This window comes from Microtus oregoni, unplaced genomic scaffold (assembly GCF_018167655.1).
Source record: "Microtus oregoni isolate MIOR12 unplaced genomic scaffold, Mior012 000043F_ref0000047, whole genome shotgun sequence".
Taxonomy (NCBI): Eukaryota; Metazoa; Chordata; class Mammalia; order Rodentia; family Cricetidae; genus Microtus; species Microtus oregoni.
Window position 1 is genome coordinate 11,184,318 of NW_024543210.1, and position 17,124 is coordinate 11,201,441.

The 17,124-nt window shown below is 40.0% G+C and overlaps 1 protein-coding gene across 6 annotated transcripts in view; it reads left to right on the forward strand.

The window, feature by feature from the left end:
- Positions 1–17,124, forward strand: part of Atxn3 (ataxin 3) — a 35,240-nt gene that overhangs the window by 5,048 nt on the left and 13,068 nt on the right. For 3 of the 6 annotated variants that reach the window (XM_041633174.1, XM_041633176.1, XM_041633177.1), the window contains 8 exons: positions 2,141–2,305; positions 2,499–2,543; positions 4,610–4,695; positions 5,091–5,157; positions 7,882–7,969; positions 10,766–10,898; positions 14,004–14,170; positions 15,425–15,521. In XM_041633174.1, coding sequence (XP_041489108.1) covers positions 2,141–2,305; positions 2,499–2,543; positions 4,610–4,695; positions 5,091–5,157; positions 7,882–7,969; positions 10,766–10,898; positions 14,004–14,170; positions 15,425–15,521 — 848 coding nt within the window. Of the gene's footprint in view, positions 1–2,140; positions 2,306–2,498; positions 2,544–4,609; positions 4,696–5,090; positions 5,158–7,881; positions 7,970–10,765; positions 10,899–14,003; positions 14,171–15,424; positions 15,530–17,124 lie in introns of all 6 variants that reach the window. The other 3 variants (XM_041633178.1, XM_041633180.1, XM_041633179.1) reach the window with 2 other exon arrangements.

Genomic DNA, 17,124 nt, shown 5'->3' on the forward strand with positions numbered 1-17,124 from the left:
CAGTTCTATGATCTAAACTGTCTTTGGGTGCTTTCCAGTTTGGAAGCCTACAAGTAGTGCTTTGGTGAATGCATTTGCTGTGTATGTGCGTCACCACAGAATACAGAATTATGAGCTCTGGTGAGATAAAGGTTCTTGTACAATGGTTTTGCTAAGTTATATTTGCTCCTGTAACAACTGTTGTCTGTGATTCTAAACCTCTTCACTCGCTAATAGCTGATCTTGAGACTGGATAGTAGTAACACACTGTGAAATTTTCTTTTATAAAAGTAATTTTTTTTTAGGTAGGTAGTGGTGGTGCACACCTTTAATCCCAGCACTTGGAGTCAGAGGCAAACAGATTTCTATGAGTTCGAGACCAGACTGGTTTATATAATGAGTTCCAGGACAGCCTGGGCTACAAAGTGAGACTTTTTCTCAACAACAGTAACAAAAGCGTTTTTAAGATAGCTCAGCAAGCCTTATAACATGAGTTTGATCCTTGGGATCCACTTTGTGAAAGTAGAAATTGAATCCTAAAAGTTGTCCTCTGCATCCCTCCAGCCAGTCAATCAGTCAATACGTGTAATATTTAAAAATATTTTTTTTATCATTGTATGTATGAGACATGCATGCGAGTGCTGGCATGCGGGTGGCCAGGTGTGCATGTGGAGGTCAGAGGGCAAGTACTCAGGCATCATTCCCTCCTTCTACAGTAGTAGCTGGGGATTGACATCAGGCACCTTTACCTGCTGAGCCACCTCCTGCCCTATGTTGTGGTTTTGATATACATTTCCCTGATAACTCATGAATTTGTATGTTTTTAGCCTCTTAACTTCTTTGTGTAGTGCTTGCATTTCCACTAGGGTTTAAGTAGAATGTCTGTATATCTGTGCTTGAGAGTAGTCAGTGTTTGGTGGAAGTTGCTCCTAGTAATAGATCAACAGTAGAAGGGAAAAGAGGCAGAGACAAAGAATTCTCCCACCATGTAACTGCAACTAGCTCTGAGCCATTCTGGGGCAACATTACTTAGAGGACTATGAAGATAAGCTTTCTTTGGCTTTGTGTCAGACTCAAGCTCTCTGAACTCTGCCCTCTTATTCCATAACAGACATGTATTCTGTATCTACTTCAACAATTATATATTGTTCCTCTAACAGTGATTCATCATGGGGAAATGCATCTTGAAAGGTGCTCTTTCGAGTCATCGTCTGCCATGTAACATAGCTCAGACCAGGAGGCATGGTGCCTGGCAGGTTGAGTTCGGAGGCCAGAGTTAACAGAGGAAGTGTTCTCCCATCTGCCTTTGCCTCCCAGAAAAGCATACTTAGGGTTTGTGTCCACCTAACACATCTACTCAGGAGTCTCCCTTCTGTACCTGTAGCATAGGAAAACAACAGGGTTAGGACTAGGAGAGTGATGAAGCCTGCTCAGTCAGGCAATCTGGACTTGGAGTTGGGTTGGGTCCCAGTTGTGTATGAAAGCCAGCTAACCAGCACTAGAAGCCCCTAGGTTCATGGGATGTTGTACCTACTCTTGATGAGAGGATGCTAAGGATCTCTTAGGGAGCTGAACTTGGCTTCTTTTACTAGCTTGTCCACTCATGGGTGTGGACTGTCTTCAGCTTGGGACATTTCTTTTTTCTCTAAGCTACATGGAATGAGTCTGCAGAGTTGGCCAAGAGCCTCTAGAACTGTGAGTCTTAACCTGAGACAGAACTGTCCCGCTTACACCAGCTCTTGAGTTTAAAAGGTCAGGCTTTCAGGTCAGATAGTGACTAACTTTAGAAGAATGGATGTTCCAGGGGATAACACTCCCCTTTTGGAGTAGTCACTTGCCATGGAATCTCCAAAGAGGAATTCTTGTAGGTACTGAAAAATTGAAAAGGCCAAATGTTTTTATAGGGTAATTTTTATGCTTATATGAGATTGGATGGATGAAGTTATACTGTAAATCATTTTTCATTTTTGTTCCTATAGTTATATAGCTGTAAAATAAACATAGACAAATGAAAATGTGTATACTTATAAAATCAGATTTGCCTAAGGTTTATGAGGTTTGTTTTGACTGTATTATAAAGTTAGTAATTACATTTTTTAGAATATACTATACAGATCCACTTAATAAATCACATTTAAATTTACTCTTTTGGAAACACTAGCAAGAAGGCTCACTTTGTGCTCAGCATTGCCTGAATAATCTATTGCAAGGGGAATATTTTAGCCCTGTGGAGCTATCCTCTATTGCACACCAGCTTGATGAAGAAGAAAGGATAAGAATGGCAGAAGGAGGAGTTACCAGTGAAGACTACCGCACATTCTTACAGGTACTGATTTCAGACTCTCCAAATCCCATTTTATTTTTAAAATACGGGTGCTCTTTAAAGGAGGATAAGCCATTCTCGCCATAGGAGTCTGACTTGTTAATTATAACTCTGCTCCTCATTTGGTACAGTGTGTTCTTATAAATGTGCACCCTAATGACAGTTTTAATTCTTTTCCCATCCTCTCTGCCCACAGCAGCCTTCTGGAAATATGGACGACAGTGGCTTTTTCTCTATCCAGGTAAGTAGTCCCTGCGATGTGCTGTCTCATTTTCAGTGCTGCTGTGCTTATGCTCAGTTTGTGGTTGATGTGCACAGCCTGGCATAGCTTTTTATGTAACAGTGGAGCCTTCCGGAATTCCCTCAGTAAACTCTGTCTGTAGAAGATATGACTGCTCCGGAGTGCAGTGCAGAGAGAGATGAGCATTAGGACTGGAGACTCTTCACTTCAGAGCAGAGCTTTGCTCTCTTGCTTTCTGAGAACAGGCAGGGTCTCACTATAGTCCTGGCTGGTTTGGGTCTTTGTTTGTCTTCCCATCTGTGCCTCCAGACTGGAATTACAAGTGTGTGCTACCGTTCTCAGTTTAGAACAGGGCCATTAAAACTTGCTTCCTGAGATTGCTTAATTTGCATGTAAGTGCTAATAGCTTTAATTCTAATAAATTACTGTACTTCAAACTTATTATCCCTGGTACATCTGACAAGTTGCAGTGCCTTGAAGCCTTCATTTAAATCATCCTACAGGATTGGATTCCTGTAGTACCTCTGTGGCTTCTGATCTATATGGTAATTTGTAGCCCTTTTGGAGGTTGGGGTTGGGATTGGCTCCAAAGACTCACAGGTGCTCAGACTCTACTGCAGAGCCAAGACTCATTTGGCTCCATTTTAATTCTGTGGTAGTTTTTCTTTATAGTGCTAGGGATGATATAAAGTCTTGTCACATACTGACAAGTATTCTGCCCTAGAGAAAACCTCTAACCCTGCAGTGATTTATGTATACATGTTTGGTTGGCTTCTATAGACAAGGTGTTGCTTTGTAGCCTCACCTGGTCTTGAACTTTCCAAAGTCATGTTTTGGTCTCCTAGGTGCTGGGATTGCAATTGGAAGCCACCATGTCTAAATTCATGCGTTTGTGGGGCTCTTTTACCTGTGGGTCTTTCATTCTAACGACTGAGGGTTGTCTAACTTCTTTCAGAATGTCTTTTAAGAGATCTATTTCTGCAAGTATTTACTTTAGAAATTCTTTCTATGCTACCCTCGTAGAGTCCCCATTCTCTAGAGTCCCCAGTACTTCACTGTGACAGTATGAGGACTACTGACCCTTAGCTAGGATCATGGGTCATGGTTGGCACAGCCCACACTGCTTTACTGCTCCCTTACACTGAGTTACTACACAGTGTGCTTGTTTCTTTGTTGCCCACACGGGAGGAAAGATAGAACATTTTCTCAAATGTCTCTCCATTTTTCTCAGTTTGCAATAATCAGGTTTGACTTTTTGTTCATGACTACAGAATTCTAAAATATATCAAACTTAAAGAAGATTTACTTTTATTTTAAAGATTATTTGTGTATGTATATGAGTATGTGTGGGTATGTGCACATGAGTACTACTGTCTGCGGAGGCCAGAAGAGGGCAATGGAGCTCTGGAGCTGAAATTACAGGTGATTATGAGTCCCCTGACATGGGCGCTGGGAACTGAACTTCAGCCCCATAAGAGCAGCATGCACTGTTGACCACTTAGTCATCTTTCCAGCCCCTGAAGCTCATTTTTAAATGCCCAGGGAGAATTTACTTTATATGCTTTTGGTCACTGCCGTTGCAGGTGGGTGTATGTGGTGAACTAGTTGTACAGCGACTGTATGTAGTGAACTAGTTTACAGTGGGTATAAAATGGAGTTGTAGGTGTTATAGAGATGGCTTCACACGTAAGAATGCTTAGTGGTATTTCAGAGGACTAGTTCACTTCCCAGCACCCACATTAGGCTACTTACAACTGCCTGTAACTCCACGGTATGGGGACCTGACATCCTCTTCTGGCTTCCACAGGCACTTACACAGTAGTCTATACTCACTCAGACACACTAATACACGTAAACAAAAATAATAAAAAAAAACAATGAAATTAAATTCACATGTATATATTATTTATGGCTTCAGTGGGTTATCATAGGGACATAATTTTTAAAAACTATTCTCAAAAGTTTATATGTAAAGTACAGTTGCTTACATAATTAATGTAGCTATGCTACTTAAATTTGGACTTGAAGTTTTAGCTCATGAAAAGTTGCTGTTTTTCTTTTGACAGGTTATAAGCAATGCCTTGAAAGTTTGGGGTTTAGAACTAATCCTATTCAACAGTCCAGAGTACCAGAGGCTCAGAATTGATCCTATGTAAGACTTTTCTCCCTACATTTCTTTATTTAAACTTGATTTTTAAAGCTACAGTTTCTGAATAAGGACGAATTCATTGTGAATGTCTTTGCCTTATATTGATACTGCATTTGAAGCCCTTGGACTTCACATGTCACCCTGTGGCACCCTTGAGCAGCTGCCTTCTAATCAGTGCCAGTGAAGTCACTAACCTGAGTGGTGTGCAAACTTTGGGGCGTAATATCCCTAAGCTCCTGTGGAAAATGCATAGAGTTAGATTATTTTTATTTTTTAAAATCAGTAACACATAAGTGTAGCTGTATTCTAACTGATAGAAATTTTATTGTACTTGCTAGTATATATCTCCTAGTATTCCAACGTAACAGTATTAACAGTATATGTTTTGTCTTTTCTAGAAATGAAAGATCCTTTATATGCAATTATAAAGAACACTGGTTTACAGTTAGAAAATTAGGAAAACAGGTAATATTTCTTCTCCTTTCTTGTCCTTTAATCACAGTCTACACTCCATTTAGAACTAAAATGCAAGTGACTGGTGTCTTTAGGCTGAAGCCCAGGGTCCCATGCACTCTACCTGAGCCTGGACTCAGTTCAACAGATAAGAAAATGGATATCTTAAGAGAAGATCATCAGTTTTTCAAGAAAAAAAACATACAGGTTATATCACTTGTATAAATATTCTGTATTTAAAATATGGCACATGTGTTTACCATTAAATATGTTTTTGTGTGACGATTTGTGTTTAGCATAGTACTGTAACAAAGCCTGAAATGTCAGGAACAAACAAAACATTTAGCAGTTGACATTAGTGGGACAGGTTATTCAGGCAGTCCCACTGCTGGGGAATACATCTGCATAAAGTCGCCACTACCATGCTTTTGAGAAGCTGCAGTCATGCAACGGCCTTCTTAGAATGTTCAGTTTGGGTAAGGGTTACTGGAAAGCAGCTCGTGCAGTCAAAGGGAATGAACTGCTTATACACCGCAGCGTAGATGAATCTCAGAAATGAGTGCCAGATACAGTGATGACAGTAGACTGACCAGTACTTGTGTATGGCTGGGGATGGAGAGAAGGAACACGAGAGACTGGACTCTGAAGAGTGTGTTCACTCTCTTGGTGATGTTGATGGTTTAATGGGGGTAATACAAACATTTTTGCAAATGATGCCAGGCAGTGGTGGTGCACGCCTTTAATCACAGCACTCAGGAGGCTGAGGCAGGCAGTTCTTTGTGAGTTGAAGGCCACTCTGGTCTACAGAGTGAGTTCCAGGACAGCCAAGGCTACACTGAGAAACCCTGTCTCAAAAAAATCAAACTAAACAAAGCAAAACAAAAATCCCAGGTTGTAACAGAAGTATGTGCAGTTTATCCAAGTACAGTGGCCCATGCCTTGTGACTCAACTCTCAGGAGACTGACCTTGGGAGGCCTTAAGGCCAGCCTGGACTACATAGTGAAACCCTCAAGATAGACAGGAGGAGAGGGACAGCAGTTTATTTCAAGTCAGTTTTGCTTCAATAAGCTGTTTTTTTAAAATAAAAAGCAAAAATGCTGAGTGTGGAGGTGTTCATCTTTGCTTCTAGCAGAGACAGGGAAATCTCTGAGATTTGACAGGGCCAGTCAAATCTGTGAGACCCTGCCTTAAAAAATCCAAGAATAAAACTACATTAAATGTGAAAAGAAAAGAAATAATACATTAAACCTGGAGATATAACTCAGTGGGTATGACCTTACTGCTCTTGCAGAGGATCTGAATTTGGTTCCTGCCACCCATGGGGTACCTCACAACTGACTGTTACTCCAGTTCCATAGAAGCCAGTGGCCCTGACCTCTGTGGGCACCGAGCACACACATGGTGCACATACATACATATACACAAAATTAAGTATTTCAAAGGAAAGAGCACTGTGTGTGTGTGTGTGTGATATATGTGTGTGTATATATACATATTTATTTATTTTTAAGTAAACTGTACTGTTAGCTTTTAACTGGGCCATCTGGAAGTAGCCCAGTCTTCGGTGATTGTTCGGTACTGTTCATCATGAGCAGGGTGGGTGCTTATGATTATCACAAGGTTCTAGGTTCAATCTCCTGTTCCAAAAGCTAAGGAAAAAGCAATATTTATGTTCTCTGTAAGGTGTGTGGAGAGCAGGTAAGGAGATGTGAACTGGGACAGAATCACCTCTGCAAAGAGCCAGGTCAATTCCGTGTGACTTCTCTGCCTTCCTCCCTTGTAGTCATTGAGGGCTTATTGTTGCCTTTAGAAAATTAGGACCCAGTGTTATTTTTCTGAATAAAGTAATCACTGCATTTTTAAGGCCTAGAAATGTAAAACTCGTATGCAACTTTGTAGTGATTTGTAGGAAACATTGTTTTGAACTTTTTAAATTTATCTCTTTTTTGGGCTTTTTACATTTTGAACTATTTTATCTTTGACAGTTATGGAAGATGGCTAGTATTGGTCTATTGGTCCTTGGTTCTGATTTGCGTTCTTGTTTAGGAACAGATTTTTAGCTAGGTGTGATGGCACACACCTTTAACCAATGCTGAAGAGGCAGAGGCTTGGTGTATCTGTTCTGAGGCAAGCCACTGATCCCTGTGTAAAGAAAGAAATGATTGGTAAAAGAACTCTGTGGCTTATCAAAATCCAGGAAGAGTCATTAGTTGTGCGTGGAATCGAGCATGACTTAGGAACATTTTTGCATTTAAGTAAGGGCACCTCTGAGGTTGTGACGTCATGTTGTTAATCACATTCAGTGGTAGCTTAGAGGTTTTGTTAAAATGAAAGGGCGATTATAAATTCTTTCCCCAGAACGTTTACCTTTTAAAAATTGTAGTCTTTTGGCCAAGTGAAAAAGTGTGTAGCTATCATTTTCCCCCATGTCACTATGACATGAGTAGGTATGTTGGCCTGATAGCCTGAAACCATGTAATTATAGCTATCAGTAAAGGCATTTTAAGGTACTATCAGCTTCTGTGCTTTTAGAAGGAGTTCAAGTTTATGCCTTAATTTGTTGTACAGCATTTTTTTCTAATCACAGTATTCAGTACGTTAGAAGAATCTTATTTTGATATATTTATTTAGACAGTCATTCTAAATTTTGGTAGGTTATATGTTTAACATGAGAAATTATTTTTGCATATAACTTTGTTCATTAACTTTAATATTCTTTTTTTTTTTTTTTTTAGTGGTTTAACTTGAATTCTCTCCTGACGGGTCCAGAATTAATATCAGATACGTACCTCGCACTATTCTTGGCTCAGTTACAGCAAGAAGGTAAATAAATACCAAAAATTTTATCTTTGAAAGTAGCTTAAACGAAACCGAGTCATTATTTGTGTGTGTAATAGTGTGTGATCTCTGACAATAGCAGTGAGTCACCCTTACAATGTAGGTGATCAACTCAGGGTAAAAGCTCTCTGCTTCCATTGATTAGAATGAAGAGCTTCTCTTACCTATGAAGCTCTAGCTGCTTGCCCATTTGTAATTTTCCCATTAGAACTATTTCTGGTGCATTGTCACCTGTTGAACCCTTCCAGTCGGTTGCCATAAACCCGCGAGTCTCTCTTCTCACTCTCACTGGGCCTCCCAAATTTCATAGACATATGTGAAATGTAAAAGGAAAGAAAATGATTTCTTGATCGTCCTGTACCTCTACACGGCTTATTTCTTTACACCTTGCCTACTTCCTGTTTGCCCTACTGTTTTTTCTGTAACTATTTTCATGATGAAATCTTTAAAAGTAATTTTTTTTTTTACTAAAATATTCACAGTGGCACTATAATCTTACTTTAAAAATGTTGTGTTTTTGGTGATGGGGATTGAAAACCCATGGCTGTGTGCATGTGGGGTAGAACTCTGCTCTGACCTGTATCCCTAGCTAGCAAACTCCAGTGCTATTGTAACGTCAGCTAACCCGTGTTTAAGCCTCTTATCTCTCATCCCTGATGCTTTCTTCACACTTCAATCCGAATTGAAATCAGGTTCAATAATTGGACTTGGTTAACTTTTCCCCCCTAAATCTACTTGACCCCTGGGTGTTCGAGTGAATGGAACCTAGGTACTTTAACTAAGTTTGAGCTGATTTGGGAATGGTATGGTGATTGATGTCACCTTAGCCTCTGTTAACAAACAGTGCTTAGATTCCTTATGTCCTTAAATATGACACAGTGGAATTACATATTGGCATCTGCCTGTCTCACCCGCCGCTTCTGTCAGGTTCCTCTTGTGGATCGTCATACCCTTTCCCATCTCATCTCCTTCCTTATGTGGCTTTCCATTGTTTTAATCACAGTTTATGATCTGTACATGCATAATCCCAGACTTTTAGCTTTAGCTTAGACATTCCTCTGAACACCAGTCCTGGGCTTGGCATCCTCATTTGGCAGTCCAGGAAGATTTCAAGTCAGACATGTCCAAGAAGACTTTTTTCAAAATTATTTTAGTATTTTATGTGTATGAGCATTTTATTTAAATGTATGTCTATGTACCATGTGTGTGCCTGGTGCCTGTGGAGGCCTGAAGAGGGCATCAGATCCTCTGGAACTGGCTGTGAGCCTCCATGCAAGTGCTAGGAATCAAATCTGAATCCTCTGGAAAAGCAGCAAGTACTTTTAACCGCTGAACTGTCTGTCCAGCCCCAAAAGACTTGACTTCCATGGTTGTTGTTTGGTTGGTTGCTTTTGCTTGCTTACCTATATGTGCTTTCTTTCAGGCTTCCATTTGAGGAAAAATCCTTCTTCTTGGACATTAGTTTCTATATGTTATGTTGATAAAGCAGCCAGAGTGCTTTTATAAAAACTTAATGTATATTATAATCACACACTTACTTTACAAATTAGAGGTTTTAACACACTGAAAATTAATTAAGAGTCTTACTGAGAACTCAAGAACAATGGCAATGGGTTTTTGATCCTACTGCATGTACTGGCTTTGGGGGAGCCTAGGCAGTTTGGACGCTTACCTTACTAGACCTGGATGGAGGTGGGCGGTCCTTGGACTTCCCACAGGTCAGGGAACCCTGATTGCTCTTCGAACTGATGAGGGAGGGGAACTTGATCGGGGGAGGGGGAGGGAAATGGGAGGCGGTGGCGGGGAGGAGGCAGAAATCCTTAATAAATAAATAAATTTAAAAGAAAAGAGTCTTAAATAAAATCGAGAGTTAGTATGATGTCTGCATAAGGCAGAATATCTTCTCTTCATAGTGAACTGACATACAGATTCTAGGTTTATTAGCAGAAAACACATCAAGACATCTGAACTCTGAATAAGCTTGTCCTTATCAAAAGAAAATGGGTTGAACATATTCTTTTTAGTGAACAGCCCTCTCAATCTTTGTTTCATTGAAGTTCAAGAAAATCAATGGTAGAAAACATTTATTAAGTTGGACTTAGTTGTAGCTGAGAAAACCTGTCTTATTGAGTGAGTGTTTATTAAAATTTGCATTGTACCAGTGTATTGTTTCCCAAACCGTGGGGCATATTGGCACACTGACTATATTTGAGGTTCTGGCTTCCCAGCTCTGTGGATAGGGCAGGGAGCAAGGTGGAGAGCTGCCATATCCAGCACATATTCCAGCGACTTATTTTATCTATGTTACCAGTCATTGGATATATTCACCAAAAGTGACTTCATATTTGCCATTTGAGGAAGGTTCCTTATCACTGTTTAGTAATTAGAGATACCAACACAGATGGGTGAATGATTGACAGACCCTATGGCACTGGGGAGTGGCAGAGCTAGGATTGAACAAAAGCCATTGGGTCCAGGTCCTTTTCTCTGCTTCTCCTCTACCTGCCTGCTTGTTTACTTGTAGCAAGTAGTCATGTGGTCAGACGCTGCTTCTCTGGGCCCTTGTAGACAGGACTGCTGTCTCTGTGGCCACCGAGTCTGACCGATGGGAGCAGTGAGGCTCGATCCTGATCCAGGTGAGAGTCATCACATAAGTTAGGCCTTTCTGGATTTCACCTCATGTTTTTCCTCCTGTGCTCTGTTACCTTTCTGTCAACTATCATTTCAGATGAAGTTTGAACCTCCTACTAGTTGTTTTAGTTTGTTTCTGCCTCTTTTTAGGTTATTCTATATTTGTTGTTAAGGGGGATCTGCCAGACTGCGAAGCTGACCAACTTTTGCAGATGATCAAGGTCCAACAGATGCATCGACCAAAACTTATTGGAGAAGAATTGGCGCAACTGAAAGAACAGAGGTAAATTTTAGTGCTGTTGTGTAATATATGATGTAGCATGCCCTCAGAAGAATTAAATGTCCATGCTTACACTTTTTGTGTCTGTGTGAGTGCCCACCAAGGCCACTATTGGGATTGGATCCAGTAGAGCTAGAGTTACAGGTGATTGTGAGCTGCAGGATGTGGGTGCTGGGAGCTGAACTTGCCCTTTGGAGAGCAGGAAGTGATACTAACTATGGAGCCATTGCTCCATATACTGCATTTACTGCTTGTAGTTAACGTGTGGTCATAGACTGCCAGAGGTTAGGGTTTTTGGGTTGTTTTTTTTTTTTTTTGAGACAGGGTTTCTCCATAGCTTTTGGTTCCTGTCCTGGAACTAGCTCTTGTAGACCAGGCTGGTCTCGAACTCACAGAGTTCCGCCTGCCTCTGCCTCCTGAGTGCTGGGATTAAAGGCGTGCGCCACCACCGCCCAGCTTGTTTTTTTTTTTTTATCTTATTTTGTGTATTTGTTTTTATGTTGCTAGGAATCAGCCTCATGTTCATATTAGACAAATGTTCTATTCCGTTATGCCCAATCCCCTATTTTCATTTCATTTATTCATTAAATCTTGGGCATTTTTTAAAATTATATGGACATACTTTGATGAGGAACAGGGAATTCAAAACTTTGATATGCTTATGTAATTTTACTTTATCTTAAAGTATTATTTATTTAGCAATTTTATACATGAATATAATTATTTTTATTATGTTCATCTCTCATTACCCTCTCCTAACCCCTTTCTGTCCCCTTTGAATCTCTTTACCTTTCCAGCATGTCCCCTTCCTGTTCTCTTTTGGTTTATTTTATTTTATTTTATTGCTCACTGAGTGTATTGCTCACTGTTCTCTTTTGGTTTATTTTATTTTATTTTATTGCTCACTGAGTGTTGCTTTCATGGATGACCCTATACCACTATACTACTGTGGTATAGTAATTTTTCTTAAGTGTCTATACTCCCTTTACCTTAACAGTGATAAATACCATGGAGCTCTTTAGTTAGGGGTGGGGGGGCATCATGAGTGCTCCCCTATCCATGCAGGAATGTTGATCGCTTGAACTTTGTGAAGGTTTGTGCTGGTAACCATCGCTGCTATGTATGAGTATAGCAGCCATGTCACAGTCAGAAGACAACATTTCTCAGCATCCCTTCCTAATCTCCTGCTGTTAACATTCTTTCTGCCCCTGCTCTGAAGTTCCTTGAGGGTTGATAAGGAGATCCTCCTAAAGTCTGAGCACTTAACAGTCACTTCTTCTCAAGCACTTTGAAGGCTTTGGAGTCTGCCGTAGCTGCTATCTACTACCCAACCCTCCCCCAAAACAGTTTTTTCTGATCAAGAACAAATCTGTAGGTCTAAATGTATTTGGAAGGGTTTGACCTGTCCATTTAGTAAAACAATAGTAGTTTTGCCCCCACATAGGGCCTATGACCTCCTCAGCCGTATGGCCTATGGGCTTTTGACAGGTTTATGGTACCAGGCATGAATTACTTTCTGAGGTGTGACCCTCAGATCCCATAAAAAAATGGTTGGACCAAGCATGGTGGTACATGTCTTTAATATCAGCACTCGGGAGGCAGACACAAGTGGAGTTCTCTGAGTTTGAGACCAGCCAGGTCTATATATTGAGTTCTAGGACGGCCAGAGTCACCTACATAGTGAGATCGTGTCTCAAATAAAATAAAATAAAGTGGATGAGGAAGAAAAAAAGTGGTTGGTTTCCCTCCAAAATAGTCATGTCATCTTGTCTGGCAATATATTACAGCATAGCGTGACAGGGCTTAAGACTGGTAATGGTTTTTCTCTTCCAGCAGCCCCCATAGCACCTTCCAGCACTATGAAAGCTGGTCAGCTCAGTTCCTGCTTGATTTCTCTCTGTTATGTAACCAAAGTGTGTTATGTCTCCACCAATTAGATCTTACTATTTACCTCTATTAATCTATAGACCTAAATATGTTTATAAGGCAGTTTGATATGCCCACATATTGTTGGAGGATCCTCTGTATTGATTTGATTTTTGAAATAAGATCTCTCCAGGTAGTGGTGACTCAGGCCTTTAATCTCAGCATTCGGGAGGCAGAGGCAAGTGGATCTCCTGAGTTTGAGGCCAACCTGGTCAACAAAACAAGTTCCAGGACAGCTAAGGCTGTAACACAGAGAAACCCTGTCTTGAAAAACAGAACAAAACAAAGCAAAACAAACAAAAAATGGAAAGAGCAAACAAGAAATAAGATCTTAAGTAGCTCTGGCTGGCTAGGATTAAAAATGTGTGTGCCGCCACATGCTCTTTTGTTTGTGATGCAGGAGGTCAAATCCAGGGGTTTTGTGTATCCTAGGCAAATATTCTACCTCCTGTGCTACATCTCTTGAATATACCTCCCCCATCCGAAAATGAGTTGTTACAATTATTAATTATTACTATTATTATTTGTAGTGCTTGTGCTCAAATCCTAAGTTTCATGCATACACTCACACTCTACTATTGAACATCATCCGGGTCATGGCCATCCCACCCCCCCCCCATTTCTAGTGGCAGGTGTCATCAAGTTGCCCAGTTGTCAACTTTGACATCCTTTTGTCTTCACCTCACAAGTAGCTGATAAACAAGCATAAGGGCATAAGCAAGGCTGTGTTTTAGTGAAGTTTATGGAATGAGCATATATGAATTACTTAAATATCTTGGCTTAGATTCTTATTACAACTCAGTTGTTCTGTTAGTGAACTTTATTTTCTAGAATGTGGTTTGTTTTTGTTTTTTTTTTTTTTTGTCTAAAATCTTTAGTTTGTAAGTGCCTTTAATTTTATCTAAAATTGAAGACTAGGACTGGAGAGATGGCTCAGTGGCTAAGAGCACTGGCTGCTTTTCCAGATGTCTTAGGTTTGATCCTCAGGTCTCACCTGGTAACTCACAACTTTCTATAACTCTAGTCTCAGGGTATCCAACACCCTATTCTGGCCTCCTCAGGCACTGCACACAATGTGCAAGATAAACATGCAAACAAAATACACATACACATAAATTTTTTTTAATGAAAAATAAAATCGAGGAGCAGGCTATAATTTCTATGAATGCATTTGTTGCTTAGTGTTCTTAAAGCAGATCTGGAACGAGTCCTAGAGGCGGCTGACGGGGCTGGGGTGTTGGATGAAGATGAGGATGATTTGCAGAGGGCTCTCGCGATAAGTCGCCAGGAAATCGACATGGAGGATGAAGAAGCTGATCTCCGCAGGGCCATTCAGCTCAGCATGCAAGGTATGAGCATTTGGGGTGTACTTCAGTCATCTTTGGAGAACTGGTTCAAGTTGTTCTTAGCTTTTCAGAAAATTATTGTGCTTTTGGAAGTTCTTTAAGAGTTCCTGCAAAAGCAATAGTTCTAGAATGTCAGTATTTCTTTTAGATTTCCCTGATCTTGAATCACTTTTATAACTTATATTAGGATTGTTATTTGTTGTGTTTAATACAGCTGTAATTTTACTTCTGGTTATGTTATTTGATTACAATATTGAACTGATACAACAACAACTAAATGAATTAGTCTTCCTTTGCTAAGCCAGCTGTCTTAACAAATGCATGCCGGTGGACAACCCGTACTTCCCGGCTGGACAACTTAGTACTTAAGCCCTCTTTTGAGGGATATACCTTTTTCACTGATGTAAGTCTGTCAGTGGAGGAGAGATGATAAACCCCTTAGGAATGTCGGCAGAGCAAAGTGTTGACACACAAAGCAGTTTACTGAAAGCATTTTCTTTTAATTTAATTTATGAAGCTACTTCTACTTTTAATAAGATTGTTCATCATCTGAATTCCTTAAACATCTTAGTGCATTGAGGATCCATTAATAAAGTTATTACTGTTACTCTAGACTCCTCACCTCCAGGCCTACCTCTGCATATTCCATGGAGCGTGGAGTTCCATGTTTTATTGCATGGGCCTGCTGGGTTCTTGCAGTAATGCACAGAAAACCATCTTGCCATTGTCACAGTTTATATGCAATCTGTGTTTAGTACAGTTACTAGTGAGAACTTAGAAACAAGTTGTTGAGAACAGAGTAAGGGTGTGTCATGGTCGTCCTCAAGGGCTGCTTTGAGGAATACCATGCCGTTGAAGGTGGAGATGCAGTTCGGGGAAGTTAAAGGGCACACAAATGTGGTCTTCAAGGCCTCTCATACCGGGTGGACTGTGGACTTGTATTCTCACATCTGCATTGCAGATGGCATCATCCACGGTTGCAGTAACACATTAGGTTTTCCCTGAGACTTCCATAGCCTTCTTTCATTTTCAGAACAGTAGTTGGATGTTCTTAAGAAGAAAACTTTTGGGTTGGAGAGATGGCTCAGAGGTTAAGAGTATTAATTGCTCTTCCAGAGGTCCTGAGTTCAATTCCCAGCAGCCACATAGTAGCTCATAATCATCTATAATGAAATCTGGTGCCTTTTTCTGTCTTCCTCAGGAAGAACAAATATACTGCTGCTTGAACAGGTATATAAAATGATTGGCTTTTTTTAGGTAGTTCCAGAAATATGTCTCAAGATAGTCCACAGACGTCAAGTACCAATCTTACTTCAGAAGAGCTGCGGAAGAGGAGAGAAGCCTACTTTGAAAAGTAAAGTAGTTAGTACAGATTAAAGTTACATATTTAATACTTGCTTATTTTGTCTGTTTTTAAGTTACTGTTTACTGCCTGAACCTATGAATGTGTGTGTGTGTGTGTGTATAAAGTTTTGCAGCAAATAAAGTGTGAAGTATTTAACAGTTTTAGAGAAAAACCTTTGCCCAATCTTGGATAAATTTACATGGCCTTAGATAAAGGGAACCTTGTGGGATTTTGCTTATCAGAAGGAAAATGGACTTAGGACAGGAAAGAGTTACTGCATATTGATCTGTTGGTCCTGCTAATCCTCCCATCAGTTAACAGGGAAACAGCATTTGAGGGAGGGGGGGTATCTTCCCGAGTACAGGCAGTAGGTGCTTTGTAGTCCTGCTGGTTGTCACTTTAGGAGGCCCAAGACCCATTAGCACCAGGAGCATAGAAACCATCAATCGGAACCATAAACTCCCCAAACCACATGGTATACTCAGTTTGTAAGTACTAAAAATAAATGTTTATACTTTTTTGTTTTTTGGGGTTTTTTTTGTTGTTGTTGTTTTGTTTTTTGAGACAGCATTTCACTGTGACTTTGGAGTTTGTCCTGGAACTAACTCTTGTAGACCAGGCTGGCCTCGAAGTCACAGAGATCCTCTTGCCTCTGCCTCGTGAGTGCTGGGATTAAAGGCATGGGCCACCACTGCTTGGCTATTTACTTTTATAATGTCTTTCTTTCTAGTAATTGCTGTTCACAAAACTTTTATTTTTTGGATAGAGTTTTCTTATGTGGTCTAGCTGGCCTTAAACTCCTGGCTGTCTTTCTACTTCAGCTTCCCTTGTGCTAGGATTACAGATATATGTCATCATTTTTAGCTTTTTTATTATTTTTAAACCGAACTCGACCTTAAAAGTGATAGATAATATGATCAATAATTATGATCAATAATAGATAATTGAACCCTCTGATCTCAGATCAGAAAGATAAGGCCAGAGATGGACTCTACAGTTATATATCTCGTCTCAACAATCTGGGAAGCATTTGTTTTCACATTTTAAGTTCTTTGAATATCTGGGACGCAATTTGGTGGAGAATGCTCACCCAGCCTGTGTAAGGCATGGGCTTCACCCCAGCACAACAGCAGCGGCCACACATCAATCAGCGCCTCTGAACTTGAGCAGCCACATCTTAGACTCATAGTTGGCCAATTAGTGGTATAAAGTTTGGACCATTTTGCCTCTGCTGGTATTGTGAAGATAATGTTTACCCTTTTCTGTTTTCTGTTTTTTTAAGTCACAACTCAGAAGTATATGAAGGAAAGTTCTGAACAGCTGACATCCTCTTAATGTGAGATATTTCTAGTCTTTATTCAGTGACTGATTCATAGATTTAATTATATTTACATTTTAAAATAGTACTTATTAGTGCTTTTCATGTCCTTTTGAATTTTAGCATTAACTATTACTTTTTAAATTATGTAAGCCTTAGACTTATGTATAATACACCCATCTAAATATAAATATAATCAATTACTCAGTTGGTAAGTATCAACACATGACCCAGGTATTATGCCTCTGACTCCCATTTTTTCCCTTCTCCCACAGGCTTGGACTTATAACAAGT